Source organism: Lissotriton vulgaris, chromosome 12 (assembly GCF_964263255.1).
Source record: "Lissotriton vulgaris chromosome 12, aLisVul1.2, whole genome shotgun sequence".
Taxonomy (NCBI): Eukaryota; Metazoa; Chordata; class Amphibia; order Caudata; family Salamandridae; genus Lissotriton; species Lissotriton vulgaris.
In genome coordinates this window covers 261802299-261827807 of record NC_141700.1, presented here as the reverse complement: position 1 = coordinate 261827807, position 25509 = coordinate 261802299, and the positions used below count along the sequence as shown (strand labels likewise).

The following is a 25509-nucleotide window of genomic DNA, read 5'->3' as shown; positions in this document are numbered from 1 at the left end:
ATGCCCCAAGTGGCAAGAGTATGCCCAGACATGGGTTCTGTGCTCACTGCGCCACTGGTACCAAGCTACTTCGACTGACAAGCCCCAATCACAGTTAAACCAATCTTGGATTGCTTGTGTTCTGGTTCAGGGAGGACCTGGCGTGGCAGGTCAGGCTGGATTGTGACTATCGGTGCAGGGTCAAAACTCATTTTGATATTGCTGGGTCCAAACTTAGGTGTTATGGTGGGCAAAAGATCGATGGGTTGGAATGCAGCACTGAGGAATTGCCAGTAGATAAGACTTATTGCAAGCAGTCCTCCTATTACCTTTTGTGTGTCTGATTTAATGAACTATTTGGCAAGGGTATGTCCAGATGTGTGTCCTGTGCTCACTGTGTCACTGGAACCCCGCTACACCTAACTGACAAGCCCCAATCAGGATGAAGCCGAACTTAGGTTGCTTGTATTCTGGTTCAGGGAGGACCTAACCTGGCAGTTCAGGCTGGACTGTCTCGATTGGAGTAGGGTTAAGACTGATTTGCATATGGCTGGGTCCAAACTGAGGTGGCATGATGGGCAAAAGAACGATGGGTTGGAATACTATGGAGCGATTGCCAGTGGTTAGACTTATTGCACACATTCTTCCTATCACCTTTTGTGTGTCTAATGCAGCCTTTTCACAATCATTTGTTTACCATCATTACATTTAACTTCCCTGTTGTTGTAAGATTTCTGGAGGGGTGATCTCAATTGTTTCCCACTTTTCATTTCATTAGAACACAATGGGACTAGAATTTGAGCCTGATGTTTCTGATGGGGGCTCCTTTTAAACTTTTAGACAGCTGACACTTGCGGATTTTGACTTCGAACACTGTGTTTTTGGTGCCCATCTTGCTGGCCTCAGTTAGCTGCAAGCGCTGTGTATTTGTCAGCACTTAACTTGCTTTAACCCCGACAAGCCTGGTGCTTAGGGCTAAAACAGCTTTCGTATCAAATGTTGTGACCCCATTTAATATGGGGTAGTCCATGACAATTCCTACATTTTTCTTCTGACCCCTTCACACCAAACAGGAGGAAAGACTTTATTGGCTGGACCTCGTAGGGGTATCAGAGTTCATATCAACTGGACAGAGATGTTCAGATCTGACCATAGCTCTTTGTCCAATATGTGAGCAATAAGAAGGGCAAGGCAGTACAGAAAAGACTCCGTTAACATGTATCATCCTCTGCTTTAAGATCTGTTATGCATTGCTAAAAATGATTCTTTACAAACAAGAGCAACCCAAATATTTGTGCAAAACTAAGTAATTAATGTATGCGGAAGAATATCGATTTGCACAAAATTAATTTATAATTTAGATATGGGTATGAGATTTAAACTGTACATGAGTTTGTACAAACCAGTGTTCTTCTGCATATATTATTAAAAAGAAGCAACAAGGAACAATCTGAGCTCATTCTATTAGGGAGAAGGCATCCAAATCAGTGATGTCCAGAGGAGTGGACTTAGCAGACACATGTTGCATAGTGAAATGGGTTTGCCTTCAAACATTTGCAAAGCATTATTACTTGGATTCAGAAATGAGAAGGAATGGCAGTTTTACTCGTTCAGTGCTTCAAAATTTCCCAATCTGATCATTTCTTCAGACTTATCACATGGGAGGGGGTACTTATGTGGTATCTATTCACAAGGTGAGGAATTTTCAGCTAGAAGCATCCAGTTGTAAAAAAAACATACTTACCTTCAGTAAAGATCTTTCAGGTGAATCATTTACCTGTAGATTCCCCCCTCTCCTGCCAACCTCCCGGTTCTGAAGGATGATCATAGGCATATGATCAATAATACGATTCTAATTGAGTTCTGTTGCACTGCATATTCAGTGTCAAATTAAGTTGATCTTGTCTTTACCACTAAAGGCTTGGAAAAAATGGATGGCACAGACACCAGGTCACTAGAGGGCGCTATATAGATCCAATGATGTCACATCTGTACTGTAATTGACATCAAGATGGAGCTGAAGCCATCTACTGCTGTTTTATATGTAGAAGAGAACATTCAAGTAGGTTGTGTAGGAAGACTGCCAAATAGAAGTTATACATAAACAGAACTACTCATTAAAAAACCTTCTAAAGACTGCATCTTACTCCCTATGGGATGGTTTACCCTACTTAAGAGTAAGGTATGTACCATATATTTGAGATTAGAGGAAGCTCACATCCATAGAAATGTGGAGAAATTCTCAGACCACTGGCCAAGCAAAGGGATGCATATTATCTTAAACTGGTGTTACTACAGAGTATATGTGTAAGGCTAAAGTCTATTAAGAATTCAAGGTTTGTTTAATCAAGGCTACATAGGAAACATAATCATAAAGCTTTAGCATAGCTGAATCAATGCCACAAACTTTTTTACATATAAAAATATATGCCAATGATGTTTCATGAAATTTTGAAAAGAAGAAAGATTCACAAAAGGATTGCAACAGCTGAGGTATTGCTCACTTACGATAATATCACCGCCGCGCACAAACTGAAGACGTATCTGGAAGACAGTGATGTCCAAAAGATAAATAAGGTCACACAGGTAGTCCATTATGAGCCAATAGTGGATATTTGTTGGGGTCTGGTACGGAAAGGCCCAGCGCACTGGGATCAGCCAGCAGTTCCAGTTCCAGGCAAGGACCACGAAGAACAGCCAGAGGACATACATCAAATCTAATGGAGGAAAGAGAGTAGAGTGGAGAATGGGAGAGGGTAAAATAATATCAGAATAGAGAAGAAATGCCAGAGATAAATAAGGAAAATGGATTAAAAGATTAGGATAAATGGCGTGCCCTTGGAAAAGTTGAGAGTAGTATAGGATGGGTGATGATTGTAGGAGATCAAAGGGGTACACCTTGGGTGTCCATCGAAGCTCCAGGAGGGCCGGGTACATGGCATATTTTCAAGGTAACTACTGTATAAGTGCATTCATTTCTTTCAGATTAATAGTATGCATATTTATTTTATGTGGAAATACTGAAACCCTGGCTTGTATTCACTGCCCTGAATTGTAGACCAATTTGTTGGAGAAAGAAGAAAGTGGACTGTGAGAAAGCAGATTAAAGTGGAGAATATGAAAAGACACAGTGGAACAGTCATTCACCAACATGCAGACAACACTCACAATCTCCAAATAGCATGAGCAGACTGAAGGCCAGCCTAAAAAATCTGTGAAACTACATGCCCTCGTTATCTCTCAAACTAATTTCCTCCAATACTATTGGCCTACTTAGGATGTCGGTCGGAGTTCCTCTGACCAACATCCCTGCGCTTTCGAGACTGACCGACCGACCGACCGACCGACCGACCTTAGATCGGGTGGTCAGAAACCACAATTACAATACAACCACACATGGTGCAGTCGCAAACTCACATTTCCCTATGGGAGCTCATGTGGCAGTCGGAAACTGGCTGCAGCACAAGATCCCATAGAGAAATGGGAGTTTCTGTAAATCCCTGCACAGTGTGGCAGCCACCTCACGGTGCCTGCCACACAGTGCAGGGATTTACAGCAGGGCACCATAGGTGTCCCCTCAGCCCCCAATGGGAGGCACGGATAAAAGGGGGCCCCTGCTAGAGGACCCCAAAGTCGCTTTCCACATGGCTTTCCATGTCGGAAAGCCCTACACGGAAAGCCTGTCGGAAACCAATATCATAATCCGGACGGCCGAAACGTCATCCGCATGAGATTATGGTGGCGGTTCCAACTAGCTGATGGGCTCCTTGTTCCTGCCGGGAATCATAGTGTGAACAATAGAGATTTTCCTCTATGTCCTCTACAAAATCCAGGACATACTTCACATTTAGCTTTATTGGGCTATATGCAGTTTGCGAAATGTAGTCACTTGCCTCCTGTTCCTGATCAGAATGTAAAATCTGAACTGATGGCAATGTTGATATCTTCAAAGGTGAAAGTAGAGGCCTCAAAAATATATCCTTGGATGGTGTCATCATTGACGGTACTCTTGTTGATGGAACCGGCGGCATCAACAGCATAGTCTGTACCATAGTGTAGAATGAGTACCATAGATGGCATTGTCAATGACAGAAAACCGCCATCGCTGGAGCAGACTCCATTGTCAGGGGGATTGGCGTCGTCGGAGTCAGCGTCAGATTTGCTGTTGACGGAGTTGTCGCCGTTGACGCTGCTGGTATCATTACTAATGGTCTCGTAGACAACTAAGTCATTGTCGACGGTATCATCATCAACGACAAAGGTTTGGAATTTGAAGATTTTGACGTCTTCTTAAGGGGTTGATCCGGAATCTTTCCCTGAAGAGGGGACATCTCTTTTAGAAGACGGGAACTTCTGTTTAGCCATCAGTTACAATGCCAACCTCCTCTCTCTGTCCTTAAGAGACTTAGTTGAACAGTGTCTACACAAGGCACATTTGGATGTGTTATGATTTGGATGAAGGAAATAAATACACTTAAAATAAGGGTCATCAATGTAAAGCTTTTTTGTGACCACAGGTTGTACACAATTTGAAAATAGATTGCTTGTCTCTATCAGCTATGGTGACAATTGGGGAGAGTTGTCTAGCAAGTGAGAGCTCACTGGCCCAGAATTTAATACAATTTCTCCTAAAAAGCTCACAGTACTTTAGTGTTTAAGATATGGCTGGTTCAAATCCAGGACAGCTCAAGAAAAATGTAAGGTTCAAGGAAAGGTTAGAGCAGAGCTCAATCAAAGGACTCCCTCACACACCATGTGCTGTAGAAATCCAAGCTACTGTAGCTTCTAGGTGGAGTTGGAGGGCTTAAGCTTCCGCCTCATTGGTTGAAGTTTGAAATTTTTCATATGAGGTAGACGTGCTACTAAATATACAATGTTGTTTCATGCCTATGGCCATTTTACACGGTATACTGTATGCTTTATATTTTACACTGTATACTGCTATTTTAATGTATTGGGGATTTCCAGCCTGACGGCGGGGAAGGATTCAAGCATGTTTATATATAAAATCCTATGTTGGAGGAGGAAAAGTTACTCACCTTTAATCCTAGTTCTCTTCCAGAGGAATCCACATCAAAGTCATAAGCACTGAATAGTCCCGCCCACGTGCAGGGATCCCAGAGCACTTCAAAACATTATATATATATATATATATATATATATATATATATATATATATATATATATATATATATATATATATATATATATATATATATATATATATATATATATATATATCTATATATCTATATATATATATATATATATAAGACTTTTTACAGTCCAGTACATGAATGTTTGCAGCCTACGAAACGAGGCTACAAATAGCAACATTTTATTTTAATTTTGAAAAGGGGCCAAATACATAAAAATGTGTCACTAATACTAAAGTGGCCATAGAAAATCTTCCCCAAATGTCTTTTTAAAAGGAAAAGGAAAGGGAATGTGTGACATTGTTAGCAAATAGGCAAAGGATAGCAGAGAAAAACTGGCACAGTGTCTTTAAAGAGCCTCACAACACACCCATCTTGTCTTTCAAGTGACAGTTAGGTCTTGTTATTTTTACAAAAATTGGAAGTTCTTGGGTGAGGGCTTGATGAAAACTATCTCATTTTTTGTCCAGGGAGGTGGGAGGGTTGCGTATGACTTTGATGTGGATTCCTCTGGAAGAGAACTAGGATTAAAGGTGAGTAAATTTTCCTTCTCTTCCAGGGGACCCTAATCAATAGTCATAAACACTGAACAGAAGAGCAAACCCATTCCATAAAGAAAAATCAGACAAGCAATAGAGAACAGCTCCAGCGAATCACCTAAAAAGGTTCCTCAAAGAAGCATGCCCTACTTGAGTATCCGTTCTGGAATCTGAATAAAGATAACTGTGTCTAGTGAAAGTATGAACAGATCTCCAAGTAGCCGCTTTACAGATTTCTGAAATGGAACTATTTCCAAGAAGGGCTGTAGCAGCTTTTCTCCCTGTGGAATGCACTTTAGGGCTACCAGGTAGAGACTGTTTACTCCTTTCATGCCAGCTAGTCAAACAGGAGCCTATCCATCTAGAAATTGACTGCTTTGTTGAGGGTAAGCCTGTTCTTACTGGACCATAAAATATGGTCTGATTTTGTATATCTTTACGTTTGCTTAGATGGAATTTTTTTTCAAGTATAGAGAATAGAGAGTTTGTTTCTGCTGGAGTTGACAGATTAGGAAATAATTTAGGTAAAGAGATGTTTTGGTTAATAATAAATTCCGTAACCACCTTAGGAAGAAAACTGGGGTGCATTCTCACTATTACTCTTTAACAATGGAACACTGCGTATGATTCAGTATCACATAAAGGCTGAATCTCACCTTCTCTGTGCGCAGAGGTAACAGTGAAAGCTGCTTTCCATTTAGGATGTTGGAGGATGCTTATGGATGGGTTCAAATGGGAGTCCCATTGACGATTGTTAAGTTCCCAAGGAGGGGGAAGGTTACTTAACAGGAGGAAATACCTTTTTAATACCTTCCAAGAAATCTTTTAACTACTGGTATTCTAAAGAAGGAGGTTTTTTGATTGAGATTTTCTATAGGTAGACCTTACCAGATGAAGTAGGTAACGTATTATCCCATCTTCTTGACACGAGGACGGAATGTGGCTGTTCTGAATATGCCGTAAGCAAAGTCTCTTCCACTAAAAGATATACGATTTTCTAGTGGAAGGTCTTTTAGTTTTTCATAGTATATTCATGCAGTCTTGTGGAAGTCCTTATTGCCGGAATTCAGGAGACACGCCGTTAAGTTCAGCGATGGAAGGTTGGGATGTAAGACCTGGTCTTAGAGCTGGTACAGGAGATCCTGTCTGCACAGCAAATTCTTGTGGGGTCTCTCTGATATGTGAAGCACATCCATGACCCACTGTTGATGAGGCCATTCCAGCGCTGTCATTATCATTCTGTTTTGGACTTAAAGAATTTGATGAGAACTGTCATTGTTAGAGGTATTGGGTGAAATGCGTAAAGACATTTCTTTGACCAGTTTATCAAAAGGGTATTCGCTTCCAACCTTGGTTGGTAGAATCTGGATGTATAATCTTGGCATGTTCCCTGTGTTAGGTACTGCAAACAAATCTGTTCGTGGATCGCCCCAGTTTTGAAACACTTCGTGCAAGCCCTCACTGTTTAGAATGCAGTTGTCAGCTGAGTGAGCCTACTAGTATGTTCTGAACATCTGGATGGTGAACAGCCATATTGTCATACTTCTGGTTATTACCATTTCCAAATGGCTTGAGTTTTGAGAGATAGTGGTTGCAAGTGAGTTCCTCCGTGCTTGTTCAGATAATACATGGTTGTTGTATTGTCTGTTTAAACAAGAAGGCAGTTCACTGTTATGGATGGGAGAAAAGACTTCAAAGTCAGATAAACAGCTCGGAATTCTAGAAGATTGATATGATAGGTATTTTCTTTGTCTGGCCATAGTCACTGGGTATGTAAGTGTCCCATGTGAGGTGGCCTTCTCTGGACAGATGCATCTATGACTAGAGTTTGGACTGGAAGATCCTTATGAAATGGTATCCCTTTCAGTAAATTCTTTGGCTGTTTCCACCATGGAAGAGATTGGATGCAGACTGCGAGAGAATCAGCTTATTTTCCAAGTAAACAGAGAGCTGATCCTTTTAGCCTTCTAGGCATTGTTGTAAAGGCCTCATGTCAAGTCCAGCATGTAGAACACAAATAATGTAAGAGACTTCTGACCCCAGTAGGGATGAAATCAGTCTTGCTGTTGGATGAAGAGTGTGCAAGAGATTTTGAAACTTCAGAGAGATTCATGATAGGCTCTCCTCTGAAGGATGCACTTTTGTGAACTGTGTTTCCAGTATCGCTCCAAGGTTTGTTATTTTTTGCACTGGGTAAGTTGTAGATTTCCTGGGGTTCCATTGAAGACCCAACTTGGCTAATGTTTTGAGGTGTGTTTGAAAATGTTTCAATCTCTCCTCTGATGATAGGCCTTTTATTAGCCATTTGTCTAGGTAAGGATAGAAGAAGAATTTTTGTTTTCTTGGATTAGCTGTGACGACAGCCATACATTTTGCAAATGTTTGAGTAACTGATTTTAGTCTGAAAGGTGGGATTTTGTATTCAAAATCTTTGGATCCTACTATGAATCAAAGAAATTTTTGATGTTTCGGTATTATCTGAATGTGGCAGTAGACATCTTGAAGGTCTATTGCACACATCCAGTCTCCTTGATGTAGTTGAGGATAGATCTGACGTAATGCCAAAATCCTGGACTTTTCTTTCTTTATGTACTTGTTTAGTATTCGAAGATTGAGAATGGGTCTGGATTCTTCTTTTGGTTCTTTTATCCAAACCAGAAAGTATCGAGAATACATTCCCAATGCTCTCTGGGATAAGGAACTTCCTTTACATCAGTTTTCTGCAATAAACTGTTGATCTCCTCCTGCTGCAGATTTTTTCCGATAAGCCGATGTTTTGGCTGGTGGACAGAAAGAGGAGGGGACTTGAAACAAAGAAAGTACCCAATCTGAACAATATTAAAGATCCATTTGTTTATTATTATGAAATGCCAATCTTTCAGCTGCTTGACCATACTTCCCCTGGAGGATTTGCAAGGATGATAGGGCTGGTTCTGTTGTTGCTGCTGGTGGTGAGACCAGGGAAGGGTTTGAACCCTCTAAGGAAAATATCTCCTATCATAGGGTCTGTATCCCTAAGATATTATTTTTTTTTCTAGTCCAACAGCCTTTTAAGTGCATATTTTGGTCTTCATGCAGGACATTTTGCCGTCCCATGAGATCCAAAGGAGAGTGTTTCACGGAAAGGGCAAATTCAGAATGAGATATTTTGCTTTTGGTTTGAGTTTAGTCTCAGTCAAGAATATCTCTTTGCACTTATTCTTGATAATAGCCAAAAGAAGCTAGATCTGATGTATCCGCTACTGCACATATTATTTGGTTTGATACCTGGCTGCTCTCATTAAGAGTGTCTTGATGTTTCTGTTTGTCCTCTTTGGGAAGTTTTTCCATAAATATTTGTGGTAAATCCTGCAGAGATAATCCTATTTTTCCAACAGGGCAGTATTACTGGCAAATTTCATTGTAGATGTTGATATTCCACATATCTTTTTCCCCAGAGAATCTATCTGTTTATTTGGTGGTACGGAAGAGGAACGAGCAACAGTATGAGATTTTCTTGCTGCATCTACAATAACCAAATCTGGATGAGGGTCTATTCTAAGGAAGAGAAGGTCCTGGTCAGGTGGTTTATATATTTTGAGAGAAGCCTAAATAGAGTAGAATTTAATGATGAAGGTATGTAGAATAGCTGCATCCCAGTTTCCAATAGGCCAGGTACTAGAGGAAGTAAAATAACAGAGGCAGATTTAGTAGGAGTAGGTATGTTGATTATTAACTTTGCTGCTCTTCCTGCCAACACATTGTTAAAGGTTAGTAGATCATCTACTGGAGATGTATCTCTCAGTGTAGGAGAATAATCTCTGACTGATGAGCTAGTGGTGGAAGTCCAGGTTGGAGATCACCTTCTGAGTTGAGATCATGTTCTCCTACTTGATCTTCTGCAACATCGGGACGTTGAACTGCTTTTTCAAGTTCTACTAGATCTAGTTCTAGATGTGGAGTGTTGGTGCCACATTGGATTTCTAGATCTTTGAGGAGATCTAGGTAGCAAACTAGTCAGTTGTGGGCTGCTCAGGAGTCATACATGAACCTTCGGAGGAGTCTGTTGACATCGTATTAGGCAGTGTGCCCGGAGAGAAATTAGCAAATGTTGACTTCCTAGGTAATAGTGTGCTTGAAAGTTGGATCTCAAGTGTGACTCGTGAGGGAGAATAGGTGCTGAAAAAAATCGGACTCTAATGCGTGTGCCACACTTTTGTCGTAAACTTTGAAGCCATTGTGGGGAAACGTTTAAAGTAGACTGAGATTTAGCTCTTGATGGGCTGTGAGATCTAGATTCTTTAGTTGATGGTGGTTTTGTTGGTAGTGATGGTGATGAAATATGTTTAAAGGGCAAACGTCTTGGGTCGTTCAACTTTGTCTTTGATGTTGAGGGTCAACGAGATTTTACTATTAATGATAACTTTGACGTTGAAAGGTGCTTTGACTGAGAACGTCATCAATATGGCTTGACATCTAGTGGTGTTTTGAAGGCATTTCCAATGGCGTATGTGTCACTGGTGAATACGCTTGTAGCTTTTCCTTTCTCGATGCCATGCTTCTTGACATCGAACAGGGCATCTCTTTTTCCTCTTGTGGTGTTTCTTCCTGAGTCTCTTTCTATGGAAGTCCTTGGAGCGGGAGGGTGATGCTAAGGAAGAAGGATTAACTTCCTCAAGGCCTCATGTTGACCCAGCTGCTGTGTCTTGCATTCTCTTTTGGAGGCCATGCAGCCTTGAAGGTTCTCCTGGGCTATTTCTGACAGTAGATACAGTCTGGATGATGGTCTTCCAGAAGGCACACAATAAAGGTAAAGTGTGGTCGGTTTGAACCTTCATTTTCCAATAGATTGCCACTTCATAAAAAGAAAACACATTTTGACAAGAAAAGATTTTTTTCTGTCAACAAAATATGTAATTGTACTCTGAGCATTGCAGTATGCTGGTTAACAATGTCACATGTTACCTCTCCTTTTAAAAAGGCCCGTGAAAGATCGTCTACGGTATCTTTGCTATCAGTGGCAAAATGTAATGTATTTGGCTTCTTCGTTTAAATGAAAATTATAGGGCATTATAATGCACTCTCTCCTAGGAGCAGTGAATAATACATGCCCTGCATGCATCCCAATGCTGGATTCTTCTCTTCTCTTTTCTTTTTTAAATTAGTGATTTCCTTTTATGTATCAGTAGTTTCATATTTTCATATTTTTTTATCACTGGTTTCTTTTTTTAGATTCCTTTATTTTTTGGGAGGGGGATCCATGGGTTCCATTATTTGTTTGCATAAATGGCTCCTTTTTTGGGATCAGAGGTTTTCTTGTTTTGCTGATGCATAATTGGAATCTTGTATCCACAGGGGAAGCCTCACTGGAATCTGTGGACCCATCTTTGGATCTTGTGGTAACAAAATGTTTTTCAAAATATGGGGGCCAGGGTGTGCTCGTCCTGACCACTTTTGTGCCTTTTCATTTTGTTTGCTGCATATGAGGACCACACACCCTAGTACTGTAAAGGCGCCCACGGCATTGTCTCCAAAGTTGCAGCCAGCCAATCAGAGAACTCTGTATTTGAGTGTCCAACTTTGGATCCATACATCTGAAATGGATGACGGGAGAAAAAGCTATATCAGCCGATGGGATTGAAGAATTTATTTTAATGTTTTCATTTTCTCATCTGCGGCTCCGAATTGGTAGAATTTTGCTAATTAGAAGTCCAGATATCTCTCAAATGTAACCTCTTCCTGCTGAACTCAAGCAGTTTTTTAAACACAAATGTCTCGAAAACTACTGAGCACATCTACACTAAACAACACAAAGGTAATTCCTTGAGCAAACTTCAACATTAATGCCAAATGTGGTGTAATTTTCTTCAGCTGTTTTGTTCTGTTTTGGAGAGCAAAGATTTCTATGGGAATTAAAATGTGCACATTTGGGACACCCCCATTTTTCTTAGCCCATGCTTGAAGGATCTCCCAAAACTTGCCACGAAGGAAGCAAAGCCTATGCATTTTTTGTTGGAAAGTTCCATGCAGTTTTGTCAAACTGTGGCAAAGTTATTAAGAAGAAAAAAAATGCCTTTTCTACGAAAACCCTGTTTTAACCATAACTAACCTGCACTGCCACTGCGTGTGTAACTAACACACACACACGCACACACCTGCACACCCAGACACACACGCACACTGGATAAGGCAAAACAATACAATTTGAAAATGAAAATGAATATAAATGAACAGCTCCCAGCATGCCTGTCTACATCCAATGCCTCACTCATGTTACTAGTGAATCCACACAATAGAGAGGGGCTTATCCACAAAATCTAAACCATGGCAGAGTTAAATTTCTTCACAAGAACAAAGGAGTTTCGGAAAAGACTCCAATGGGTGAGGTGGGCAGAAGTTCTATATCTAACTCCTGTAGCTTCTTTGCCTTTCGTAAGAGTGAAAATGCAGGCACATTATAACCAGACACGATAGAACAATGCCTATGGTCGATCTGCTTGCTGCAGTTCTCACCTGCACAGACTTGCTCCGTAAGTACATTTATGCGAATTATAGAAATTGGCCAAAAATATTTATACAAGCCCAAAGAAATTTGCATCTATATAACCATTTAGTCAAACAGCCCTTTAATCTGAAGTGCGCTTGCTGATTATTGTTTTTCCAAAAATACTTTGAAAAGTATTGTGGGACCTGCCTTTTGACAACTGTGACACATGTAACATGTCACCTCATTTTGTTCCATATAACCATCAATGTCCCTTGGTCAAAACAAACAGGCGGCACTTCACAAGTGTAAATTGAAAGCCAAACTAAGCATTGCTTCTACCTGTCGGTGAACGAACAAGGTCTGTGCTTTCTTTAATTAGATCCCACACATAATACTATGCTTTAATAACACCAATTAAACAATAGTCTTTACAATGTGGATTCGAGACTGGTGGAAAACCTGGAATTTGGTTGGGTCCCCTGTTGACCACATATCCATCCACACTTTCATCTTTGCTACATCTACGAACCACAGGTGTATCAGTTCAAACAAGCCTTTTGTTCACTATAAAACCCATGACTTCTTCTTTGAAGTACACAGTAATAAACATAAGAATCACTTTCTATTCTTTTAGACATTGGGGCTTATTTTGATGTTGGGCGGAATAGCTTCCACCTGACAGCAACTCGGTACTGGGACCAACCGACACCCAGTTGGCGGTCCCAACCAGCTCATTACAATGTAACCGAACACTGTTCGGTCGCATGCTCCCTTTCCTCAGTGGGAGCTCATGTTACGGCCATAAACTGGCCTTAACACAAGCTCTCATTGCAAAGAGATGTTGAACATCCCTGCACCCCATGACAGGTGCCACAAGGTGCCTGCCACAAGATGCAAGGATCAACAGGGGTACCATAGGTGCCCCCTTAGCCTCCAACCAGAGGCTGTGCACCAAAGGGGGCCCTGCTGGGGGCCTGCAAACATGCATTCAGACATGGTTTCCACGTTGGACAGGCTGGCATGGAAACCATGTCGGAAACCCTGTATCGTAATCTCAAGGGTGGAAAGGCCCGCCCTTGAGATTACTAGCCAGCTTCTGACTGTTGGATGGGCTCTCTGAGCCCCTCAGAAGCCAGACAGAATGACTGTCCAGTTTCCTTTCCGACCGCCTCCATCAGAATGAGGTGGTCAGAAAGGAAACCGAGTGGCCCATTATGATGCAGCCCTGAAGGCTCCGAAAGGAGCCTTTACAGGCTGCATCCTAATCTGCCCCTCAATGTCTAATATTTGCATAATCAGCTGATACATTTAAACCTAAAATAATATTACATATCCGAGCAGTGTATTATAATTATCGCAAATCACTGTACCAATCATCCCCTTCTTTCGGTGGATTTATACATTTACCGGGGTAGTCTGTCTTCCTGCGATGTTACGTGAGGTCACGTGACTGCCTCTTCTTGCTTGTAGGAAGTTACTTAATATCCACTTCAAACTAGGATGTCCGACTAGCGTGGATCGCGGTGACATTTTTACGAGACTTGAGAATCCTCGTGCTCAGGTAGGATACCGATTTCGAACGCTTTCCACCATAAAGAATCAATATTTGTATTAGAGTGGGGCCGTAGGAACCATCTGTTGGCCCCTTTTTCATTTTTAGATAATCGGACCAACTAACGCGGCTGTTATCAACTTTGCAAGTCTTATATTCGTGTAGCAGAAACACCCCCTAGGATCTCGGAAATCCTTTTCCTAAGGTGCGTACCTCTTCAGTCAATTTTAGCATTGGGGAAGCATCTTTCTAGTTATTCATAAACAGCCGTACAAGTAATCATTTGTTGGTCCCCTTCCCTCTTTAGATATCGGACCGACCTACGCGGCTGATATCAACGTTTAAGATCTAATACTCGTCTAGTGAGCCCCACCTTAGGAGCTCGAAAATCCCTGTTCCGAGGTATGCACTATGTTAGCTTTTATTCTTAATCACGACGTTGGGGCAATTTTCCATTTAGCTATGAACAGTTATGTTTGTATTTTAGGAATCAGACTTTTCTCTGAGGCTTGTTAAACCATTGTGTTCCTTACACTACATCAATCAGAGTCCCACGCCCCAGTATATCAGGTATGCTTCCACAATTGAGTGGATTCTAATCTAGGTAATAACATTAACCTCTTACTTGGGTTGTAACCATTAATTTTTTTTTTTTTTGTAAAATAACCATTAATCTTTTTTACGATTTATAGAAAACGGATTCTGTCTACTGAGACGTCACTGTCCCAGGCTAGCTTTCTGATACTAGAGGTACGCTATTGTTGGTTTAGTTACCTGCTAATTCTTTTATATTGTACTGAGGTGTGATCCTCTTGCCAATCCACTTTTTGCAGGATCCTGACCCACGTGGCGGTTTCCCTATCGATCATAGCAAAATTACTTGATCTATGAGGTAAACAATGTTACGTGTTGTGTGCTAATAACCGTATATACCAGACATTGTTCCTTGATAGACAATTTGCTTATTCGCTGGACAGGCAAAAAAACTCTCTACTTCCAATTTACATGATACCAACTGTATAAGACCATTGTTCAGGTATCACAATGAACTGTATATTTTGACACTGTTTACATTGATGCAGCATACCACAATAATATCTGTGTGGTATTTACTCATGTCGTTATCTTTATTGTGTGATGTCCCATTCAGTATTCCTTGGATTGCCTTTAACTTCCTTATAGTGCTCTTAGAGTGACTCTCTTTTTGACCTTGTTAAACATTTTTTAGATATATGGATCAATTGGACCATTATTAATTTTGAAAAACCTTTTATGCAGATTTCTTGCCCCTTGTCCGCCTTCGTCCTGATGAAGACCCTCGAGCAAGGTTCCATCGTACACCTGCATTGATTTGGGTCGAAACGTCGACACTTCCCTTCCTTGCTCAGCCTTTTTTGATATATCATTTATTATTCTGTTTTGATGAGGCATGAGTTTATTGGAGTAATTGTTTTATGAATTGTTATATTCAGTTTACTTTAACAAATTATTAGTATATTTTTATTGAGGTCATACTGACCAGTGTTTTATCATTTGTATAGTTTCCTCACTTCTCATTCACTACCTTCCCTTCCCATTCCCTTAGGGGCATTTATTGTGATGAATTGTTGACGTATTTTATGAATTTTGTTCTACTGTACACTTTGTGATTAAAAACAATGTTGTGATACTCTCTCTTTGAAGTCATTTAAGATAAAATGTATCTATAGTACTTGGGACCACTTTGTTTATATCACCCACTCACCCAGGTCCCAACGACTTATTGGGTAAACCCGTGTTTTTCTAACACGATACCTTTAAACCAGGCTAGTAAATAGCCATTTACGAATAAATCCCTGTGAGACTGCAAGTCAGTCAACTATTCACACATGGACCTAGATACATTTTCACCCTCAGCCAGCCTCACCATACACAAAGCTCTATCTTCAGGACAGAATGGGCCTCAGTACTCACTGGTCAAAGGATCAATGCTGGATGGGAACTTATAGCATTCATACTGCTTGCACCGAGGCCGCGTTTTGAATTTGCAGCAAAGCATCTCACAGTAATGCTCCTCCACTTTGACTTCTTCTGGCTCTTTCTTCTGCTCCGGTGGAGGCGGCGGAGGGGGAGGTTGTGCCACTGCAGCACCTTTCTTTGAAGGAGCTGCAAGTAAATGAAGAGCAATGTTAGTGGTCGGCAGAACTGTCTTAGATTTTCCGCTGAGCTTTTTGCTTCCATATTGTGATTCTTAGCTCATGGAGATAAAGACATTTGGCTGCATCTTGGTAATGGATCCTAAGAGAGATCAAATGGCAGAAGACATTACTTGAGACATTGGACTTAATGAAGGATTCTGAGCCAGAAGGTGCGAGAGATAGAGAGAGTGTGAGTGAGTGAGACAGAAAGAGAGCAAGAAAGGAAAAGAGAGAGAAAGAGAAAAATGGTATTGTGGAAACTAAGGAAGAAGCCAAAATGCTACCAAAAAAGAGCAGCCACAGCAGGAATAGCAGAGAGGACTATCATACGAGCAGGCTTGGGGGACTATACAGACTCTAGTGCCTTTGAGAAGCACAATGTGTGGATAAACAGATGCCTGTAAATTCAGCGCCTTCGTGACACCTGGACTTCTGGATCTCGCCCACGGACACCGGCGATTGCACCCCATTGACACTGACCACCAGGGGCACTGTAGCGGCAACCGGCAGGGCTGCGAGCACCAGCAGGGACTCCAAGGACCAGGAGTCCCTGCGCGCCCTTGTGACCAGCTGGGCTGCTCTCCCTGCCGGCCCCGCCCGCCCGCTCCTGATTTCAAAAGTCGGCTGAGTAATGGAGTGAGTGCATTTCCTTCCCCATCGCGCTGCCTGTAAATTCAGCGCCTTCGTGACACCTGGACTTCTGGATCTCGCCCACGGACACCGGCGATTGCACCCCATTGACACTGACCACCAGGGGCACTGTAGCGGCAACCGGCAGGGCTGCGAGCACCAGCAGGGACTCCAAGGACCAGGAGTCCCTGCGCGCCCTTGTGACCAGCTGGGCTGCTCTCCCTGCCGGCCCCGCCCGCCCGCTCCTGATTTCAAAAGTCGGCTGAGTAATGAAGTGAGTGCATTTCCTTCCCCATCGCGCTGCCTGTAAATTCAGCGCCTTCGTGACACCTGGACTTCTGGATCTCGCCCACGGACACCGGCGATTGCACCCCATTGACACTGACCACTAGGGGCACTGTAGTGGCAACCGGCAGGGCTGCGAGCACCAGCAGGGACTCCAAGGACCAGGAGTCCCTGCGCGCCCTTGTGACCAGCTGGGCTGCTCTCCCTGCCGGCCCCGCCCGCCCGCTCCTGATTTCAAAAGTCGGCTGAGTAATGGAGTGAGTGCATTTCCTTCCCCATCGCGCTGCCTGTAAATTCAGCGCCTTCGTGACACCTGGACTTCTGGATCTCGCCCACGGACACCGGCGATTGCACCCCATTGACACTGACCACCAGGGGCACTGTAGCGGCAACCGGCAGGGCTGCGAGCACCAGCAGGGACTCCAAGGACCAGGAGTCCCTGCGCGCCCTTGTGACCAGCCGGGCTGCTCTCCCTGCCGGCCCCGCCCACCCGCTGATCCCCATAGCAGTGAGCTACATAAAGGAGACGTAGATCCCGCAGCGCGGGAGCGTGCGGGGAGCGCTGGGAGAAGCCCGGGACAAGGGCGGGGCCGTCTGTGGCCGTCCGGGGCCACAGGAGGCCGGGCTGGGCCCATTCCCTTAGACCTACCCGCCAACCTACTTGTCCCAGTAAGTTATCTTTATTACATTTTGCCTACACGCCCTGTTTACCGCCTTACTGCCTATAGTGATGTCGTCTACTGAGGCAACCCAGGCACCGGCCGCACAAGGGTCCTCTCTGTTAGGCCCTTTGGACAAATTCTTTGCCAAAATCAAGACTGATGTAGACCGGGAGCTCCTCTTGGCTGAAAAAAGGGCGGGTCGACGTCTTTCCATTGACAGGCTGAAATAAAAACCTTTAACACTTCTGGATTCAACAACAGCCAGCTCCACTTCTATGGATTTAACTTCATCAGTAGACCATGTCAATATTTCACCTCCCATAGATGACATTCCTCTCATTTTTCAGACCAAACCCACTGTACAGAACGATATCATCATCATTTCGGATTCTATCAATTCTCAGGCACTTGACACCCAGTCAATAGACCTATGTACCCCCGCTGTAGATCCAGCCCCTCTCTATGATCCAAATATTCCATCTCCCGTGTTCACACCAAGCATATCTGACCACTATACTCAGTGCACTACCGTGGGCCAGCCTCCATTGCCATCACCCAGGGGCACTACTAAAAACCCTAAAACCCCCTCCAGTAAAATCTCCTTTGGCTCCCCACCTAGGAAGCGTAGAAAGAAGCTGACAATTAAAAAGAGAGTCGTGCCCCCTAATCAACCGTTACCTTCCATATTCACTATTCCAAATAAGAATGGGGCTGTAGACCCCGCGAAAGAGATTACTTCCAGCTCTATCTCGGTACCCAGTTACGCGGGTCTACTAAACGACATCGACTGCCTTATTAAAGCATTGATCCTTCCCCTTACTGAAAGGATCAAAAGATTAGGGGAGAATGTGGAAAAACTTCTACAAGGGCATTCAGAGCCATCTTCTTTGAACTTGAATGCCCCTAGAGTTCCAACACAGCCACCTAAAGAATCTAAAACATCTAAAACACCTAAGACAGTGTCTGGTACACCCAAGGCAATTGCACTCCCTACACCAGGGCCACGAAAACCGGCCCAGAACTCCATATCACACGTTAAAAATAGTAATAAAAGTAACAGTCAAACAACTGTATCAGCAAAACCTCCGACTGTGGATAAACCCAACTCTCCCATAATGCTCCACATTACGCGTCCCAACAATAGCACTAATCCAAAACCCTCACCCACTGTGCTACATCACTCAATCAGAAGAACACAGAATAACGTAGATTTGCCCCCAGAATGCATAAATTATGTTATAGCCCTCACAGGAGTGCCGCCCCCGCCAGAAGGCAAGCGCGAACATCAGCCAATCTAAAAAATAAGGTCATCTATTGGCTGAGGAGGAATAGACCACTCCCGCCTCACCTTAATGGCGACATCGTCTCGGCCAGGCGATGCCATTGGGTAGGTACCAGACCCAAGGATATTGAAGGTGACGTGATCCTAGTAAACTTCAAGGATCACAGATTGGTAACCTATATTAGTGATTGGTACCCTGGAATGGGGGAGGGGGGAATTTCAACTCATAACCTAAGCTATTTCTACCCTGAGGCTATGCTGAGGAAACCGCCACCCCAGCCCAGACCTTACCACCCGGATAGCTATGGTCGCCCAAAAACCCCCGGTGGTTTCAACACCCCTATATTTCATAACCAGCACAAGGGCCATAACACTCTTTTTCCCTACCATCCGAATACTTTCGCCCCATTGCCATATAGACCTTCCGGCCAAGATAGTCTAGCCTATGCTAAGACATTAAGAGATCAGAATCTATTCGAAAACATCAATGACTTCTGGCAGCAACCCAGTCAGGCACCATTACCACCTAGGAAACCCCATAATTCCAATTTTCATTGGGGCGAGCCACGTCATCACAATCCAAAAGAATTTTGGAATATACCTCTGTCCAATTTTTACCATCCATTATCAGGATTAGATGACAATGAATGACTTCATAAACCACCTATCGCAGAGAAATCCTCGGATGGCCCGTGGACTAGCCACTGCACTTCCATCCATTCCTCGTTATCCAGCCCTCTTAAGAGCAATAGTGGCAGAATAGAAGTGGGTACGGACACACTGAATGAATTACGGTCACCGGATCATCCACATTCTCAACAGTTAGTGGATAACGGCCCCATTTCCAATGCCTTGAACCCTTCCCATACCTCTATTACCAGAATACAACAACTTGACTTACCTTGTGTGAATCTAGGCAGTCCTCGTGGAGACATCAGTAATGCCACTGCCTCAAGTTCACTCATCTCATGGAATGTGGCGGGACTAGCCAGCAAGGCTTCCAACAAAACTTGGCTGAATGTTGTCCATATGTATGACATCTTATGTTTTCAAGAGACCTGGTGCTGTGAGGAAGTGCATTTACTGGGGTACCAAACTTTTCATTCTCCTGCCATACTATCAGCCCAGGGCCACAATAAGGGGGGGCTCTGTGTTTATGTTTCAACAGTAGCCAAGGTTAAGATCTATAAATTCCTCTCTAATACCCACTTTCAAATTTTACATCTTAAGTGGGGCATATTAGAGAACATAGTACTGCTGAACTTTTACAATAATATGGCTGATATTGAACTGGAGACCACTATGTCAAATATATCTCGTCTGTTGTCACACATTGTGGATCACCTCGAGGGGGCAACAATAATGTGGGTAGGGGATTTTAACTGCACCATCTGTCCACAGTCCGAATCCCCCCTGTGTGGTATTGTGGACCTTGGCGAGGAAAACCCAACTCATTTTGTGCATACAAAGAGGGGGATGTTGTTAAACACTTTTGTCCTTAAATTTAATCTTTGTTTTGCCAACTTGCTCTGTCCCTCACCCGTGCAGTTTGAGCCAACGTTTTTTGGTAGAGACTGTAATTCAATTATTGACTTCATTTTAATTTCTACTGCCAATTCTGGAATTCTGACCTCGTGTGTGGTTGGCAAGGATGTATTTAGTGACCATTACCCCCTTTCTATTAGTGTAAAAACAAAGGAACGTAATTCCAAGAACCCTACCCTTTCCAGGTATCCCTATAGGGTAGATCTATCCAAATCTAATGGCTACGCTGTGAAATGGGAGAGGATTGTTCCCGCTGCATTCTTGAAAAAACTACTCTCCGATTCCGCAAACGATGTTAACCTCTGTCTAGAGGAACAGGCGGATTCTTCTTCTGTCATGACCGCCTTCGGCAACATCCAACAGCGGATAAAAAACTTGCTGACCCGGGCAGCGAATAATAACTACTCACCAAGAGAAGGGTGGTTTGATGGGAAGTGCACAAAAGCATTAAAATCTCTCAAAAAAGCCTTAGCCCTCAAACCTAGGGACCCCGAAACAATTCGTAGTGCTAGGAAAGCATATAAATGTGCATTAAAAGAAAGAACCCTGGCCCTAAAAAAGCAAGCGTGGGATACACTAAGAGAAGCTTCTGCCCAGAAAAACCCCACTAAGTTTTGGAGGCTTGTTAAGTCCTTGTACCAGCCTATTAATAATGGCAATAAAATTGATCTGGCAATAACAGGTGACAGATGGTTGACACACTTTAAGCAGCTGTATACTGACACAAAGCCAGCTGAAATCACTCCAATAGGGCATGTCCCAACTGTCCCACAAATTATAGACAGTAGGAGAAAGACCGATCCCCATGTTTCTGCATTCCCTATTGACATAATATTCACGGTGGGGGAGATGTATGATGCAATTAGGGACAGTGCATCGGGAAAAGCTCCTGGGCCAGATTGCACCCCGGTAGATGTGTACAAGGCTGAACCAGATTTTTGGGCCCCCTTGCTCACAAATGTGCTGAATAAAGGCAACCAACAGGGGTTTATAGATAGCTGGTCGGACGCAATAGTGGTCCCCATTTTTAAAAAGGGCAGGCGTGATGATCCAACCTGCTATAGGCCAATATCTTTATTAGATGGCCTTATGAAATTAGCAGGGAGGATTATCTTAAAGAGACTCCAAGAATGGGAGGAGGAACATAATGTAGTCTCGCACCTCCAATATGGATTCAGGAAGGGTATAGGGACTGCTGAGCAGTGTCTAAACCTGGCCCTTCTCTGTGCCAAATACACGCAGGCTAGAGGCGGATCACTTTTTATTACTTTTGCTGATTTGAGTTCGGCTTTTGATTGCGTGGACCATCTTCTGTTATGGTCAACATTGGCCGAAATGGGTATTGACGCACGCCTAATTACTTTTATTAGAGAATTATATCATAACTGTGGGGCAAGAGTAAGATTTGGCAAGCAAGGCGAATGTACTGACAAATTCGCCTTGTCAAGAGGGGTCAGGCAAGGGTGCATCCTAGCCCCCAGGCTATTCACTTACTATATCAACTCAGTGGGCCATCATCTTTCTCTTTTTCAAAACGACTACCCTACCGTGAAAGGTCTACCGGTCCCGATCCTTCTGTACGCCGACGATGCCGCTATAATGTCCCAGACCCAAGTGGGACTGCAGAGGGCAGTGTCTAAATTTGCAGGTTTTATGCAGGATAGAGGGCTGAGAGTAAATATTCAGAAGACCTTTACTATGCCATGTACTAACAAGCGCAGTAAGGTGCCTTGTAAAGTGCTCCTGAATAACCAGAATTTAGCCACCGTAGAAAAATTCTGCTACCTTGGTATAATGTTTGACAGGAAATGTCGCTGGAAACAGGCGATAGAAGCAAGAAAGCTGGCTTTTATCCACACTATAGGCGCCCTACGCGCCTTTTCAAACAGAGTGGGTGGTAAACCAGCCAAAGAACTGGTTCAAATATATCAGGCGAAGTGTGTGTTCACAGCCACCTACGGGGCGGGACTTTGGGGCATCGAGAAGGACCAATCCTTGCAGAGCTGTGAGAACCAGTTCATCAGCTACCTTCTGGGTGTCCCAAAGACTACATCCTCATTTATGACACACATAGAGGCGGGAGTCAAGCACCTGGGCGACACAATTAAGATGGCCCCAATTCTTTTATGGCACAAGGTATGGACAACTAGAGAGGCCAGTTTTAATAGGGACCTCCTGGAGGACTGCTTGGCCCTAGATGGGGTCGCAAACTTCTGGTGGTTGTCGTACGTAAGATCTGTACTTAGTGACATAGGTCTCCTGGACTATTATGTAAATCCCAGGAGCATGGAGGGCGTACCTAGATCATGTCTCAAGAAAACACTGACCACCCATTTGGAAATTTTGAGATGGAACACTGAAAAAAAAAAAAAAACCATCCTAAATTTCCAAGATATCACCCCCACTGAAGGCATGCAAAAGTATTTAAAAGTGGACCCCAGCCCTTATTATAGAATGCTCTTGACCCGTTTACGTCTTGGTATTTTCTTTCGTATTGTTTCCATCCCGGAGATGAACAACTGGTCTACATTGACTTTGATATGTCCGTGTGATAACATCGCACTTCAATCTAACCTGCATTTAATGTTCTTTTGTTCCTTTTATTCCACCCCCAGAAAATTTTATTTGAAACCTTTGTTAAAACGCTGGGGAGTAAGAAATTGCAGGCCTGCTTTCTTAAGACTGTTAAAATTGGAAGACGAGCATGTGATCTTTGCGGTATCTCGTTTCTTAAGATCTGTTATGCTGTTGCGGAAAACCATGCTGTAAAACACTTCTGTCTGGGTCTTTCCATGTATTTTGTGCCGATTAGTATTAACTGCAATTCCAATTGTATGGTATAGGAAGATTTTTATGATTTGATTATGACTGCAGCTCTTTTAACTGTTAAATTTAATATGTAAGTTCCTATTAAGTGTGGTGCTTTTACATGTATTTTCTGTGCTTTTATGATTTTACGCAAATCGAATAAAGCTTATTCTTACTTACTTACTTACAGATGAGTGACTCAACAAATATCCCAGAATGGTTTCTATTTCTAACAGGATTGAAATAAATGGAACTCATTTGCCAATCTTTCTTTACTCAGGCACACGCACCCTCAAATGGTCAGATGTAACAGAACCAACATATTTCTCATCTCCTATAACAATGACTGCAAATAATGTCAAGTGAGCTGCCCAGTGTCAATGGCTACTCTATGAAGGCTAGTACTGTAAACCATTGCTCTAAAATTCAACAGCATAATACCCAGATGAATAACTCGATGTAGCTTTTCTACAGCAAATGTGCAAGGTTTGCAATGATGTTTGTTGACCAAGGTAAAACAGAAGTTTGTTTTCTATAACAGGCCATTGTGTGCATAACTGCATATATAAATATCAGTCAGACCTAGCATAACACTGGAACTAGGGGTGAGGGAGGTGCTTCAGGACCCCAGATAAACTTAAAGGATTTTGGATGATCAAGTGTTTTTCTTTTGGCAGCTTTTGGGGTGAATTTAAATATAAAATCAAATGTCAGCCAACTATTTTTCATAAACTGTTGCTAATTATTTTAGCACGAAGCTCCATGTTTTATTTTCCTCTCACAAACTGCTGAATGTGTGTGAAAGGAGACTACGCCATGAGGACTTTTTAAAACAGAGGTATTTAGCATTTATTAAAAAGCTAAACTTAACAAGTATTTTCAAAGGTCCCAGTAGAAGATTGAACATAAAACAAAAAAGATGTAGGCAGAATCAAAATAAAACAACACATATACAAGGCTAAAAATTCTCTGATTTATTATTATCTAATTTTATTTCAAGCTAACTAATTGCAAAACTAAAATGCATTGTATTGTTTGTAGAACAGGCACGTTCCAGGTATTACTGGCATACAGTGCCATCTACCTTATGTTATACACATAAACATATTTAAAGAAGTCCTTCAACAACATTTTAGACACGCCACACTCCAGAAAAGTAGTTTTCTCCAATATAGTTTATTAAACAAATGAAATTCTCACCATAACCACCATCCATGTGTTTCATCCAGAGAAGTCTTGCTCACGGTAAAGTGAGTCCCTAATCACTTTTTGCTATTTATACTTCCCCCCAATTCAGCCCTTAAAGAGGCATTATGGGAGTTGTAGCTTATATTTACCAATCAAGAAACAGGAAATATTTTAAACGTCAAATGTTTTATGTTACGGTTTGTTGTTTTTTTCCCCTGTATTGTCTCATTTATCCCAGTGTCTTCTAGTGCCATATAAATAGTACGCGGTGCGGGGTGTTGATCTATATACTACAGACTGGTGTCTTTCTTGTTGATTTGATAAGACTCTATTAGATATAGGGCTTTCACTCTGTCTAATAGGTCGCTGATCTCCATTCCTATATCTCTACCATTGCCTCCACTTTGTGCATGGTAGTATCATTCAATGAGGTAGTTATGTTTCCTCCCAGGTTGTAGGAACATTATTCATGTTCTTTACATGGAGTGACCATCAATTTAAGGGGTCCCCTTGATTTTAGAAATGCATGGCTCAGTGTCCTTTGCCCCTTATGAGCTTCAATGGTCTTGGTCACAATCTATAATATATGTGACCATTATTTTGATGGGTCACCTACACTATATAAGAACTGGCGGAGTGCTGATTGTTTCAACCCTTGTGTACTCAAATGGTTTTGGGCACAATCTATTTTCTGTATCCGTGTTTAACCTTTCGCTCTCATCTCGTCTCATATATTGTGGAACTCACTATTGGCTAACCCCCATATTCATGAAAACCATTTTCTGCAAATTCTAAATTGCGATTAATACCGAATCGCAATTTAGAATTCGCATAATGGGATTCATGAAAATCTGCGATGTAAAATAGCGATTCGCATTCGGCCGCAAAAGCCGATTGCGATTTTTCCAAAATCGCTGAATAATCGCGAAATCGGACAATTTCCGTGTTGAAATTGCGATCTCGCTATTAGCGAGATCGCAAATTGCGATCTCGCTAAGCGAGATCGCAAAAACGGGAAGTCGCTTTTCGAGCACAGTGATGACATCACAACCAGGAAGCAGTCAGTTCCCTCCCTCATACTGAATAGTGAGGCTGATTTGTTAGCAGCACTGCCCAGAGCTCCACTCTAAACCACCTCCAGCTTTGAAAAAGGATACACCCCACTGCAGCAATGTCTCAGGAAGCAGCAGGGGCCAGTTCCACAGGGAGAAAGCAAAACATTAAATTCTCCAAACAGGAG

At 42.6% G+C, this 25509-nt stretch overlaps 1 protein-coding gene across 1 annotated transcript in view; it reads right to left on the bottom strand.

Annotated features, from left to right (window-relative positions):
• The window catches only part of CNGB1 (cyclic nucleotide gated channel subunit beta 1), a 1326699-nt gene that overhangs the window by 319873 nt on the left and 981317 nt on the right, over positions 1 to 25509 (bottom strand). The window contains exons 29-30 of the mRNA XM_086945539.1: positions 15646 to 15837; positions 2488 to 2696 (exon numbers count right to left, since the gene is read on the bottom strand). Coding sequence (XP_086801665.1) covers positions 2488 to 2696; positions 15646 to 15837 — 401 coding nt within the window. The remainder of the gene's footprint in view (positions 1 to 2487; positions 2697 to 15645; positions 15838 to 25509) is intronic.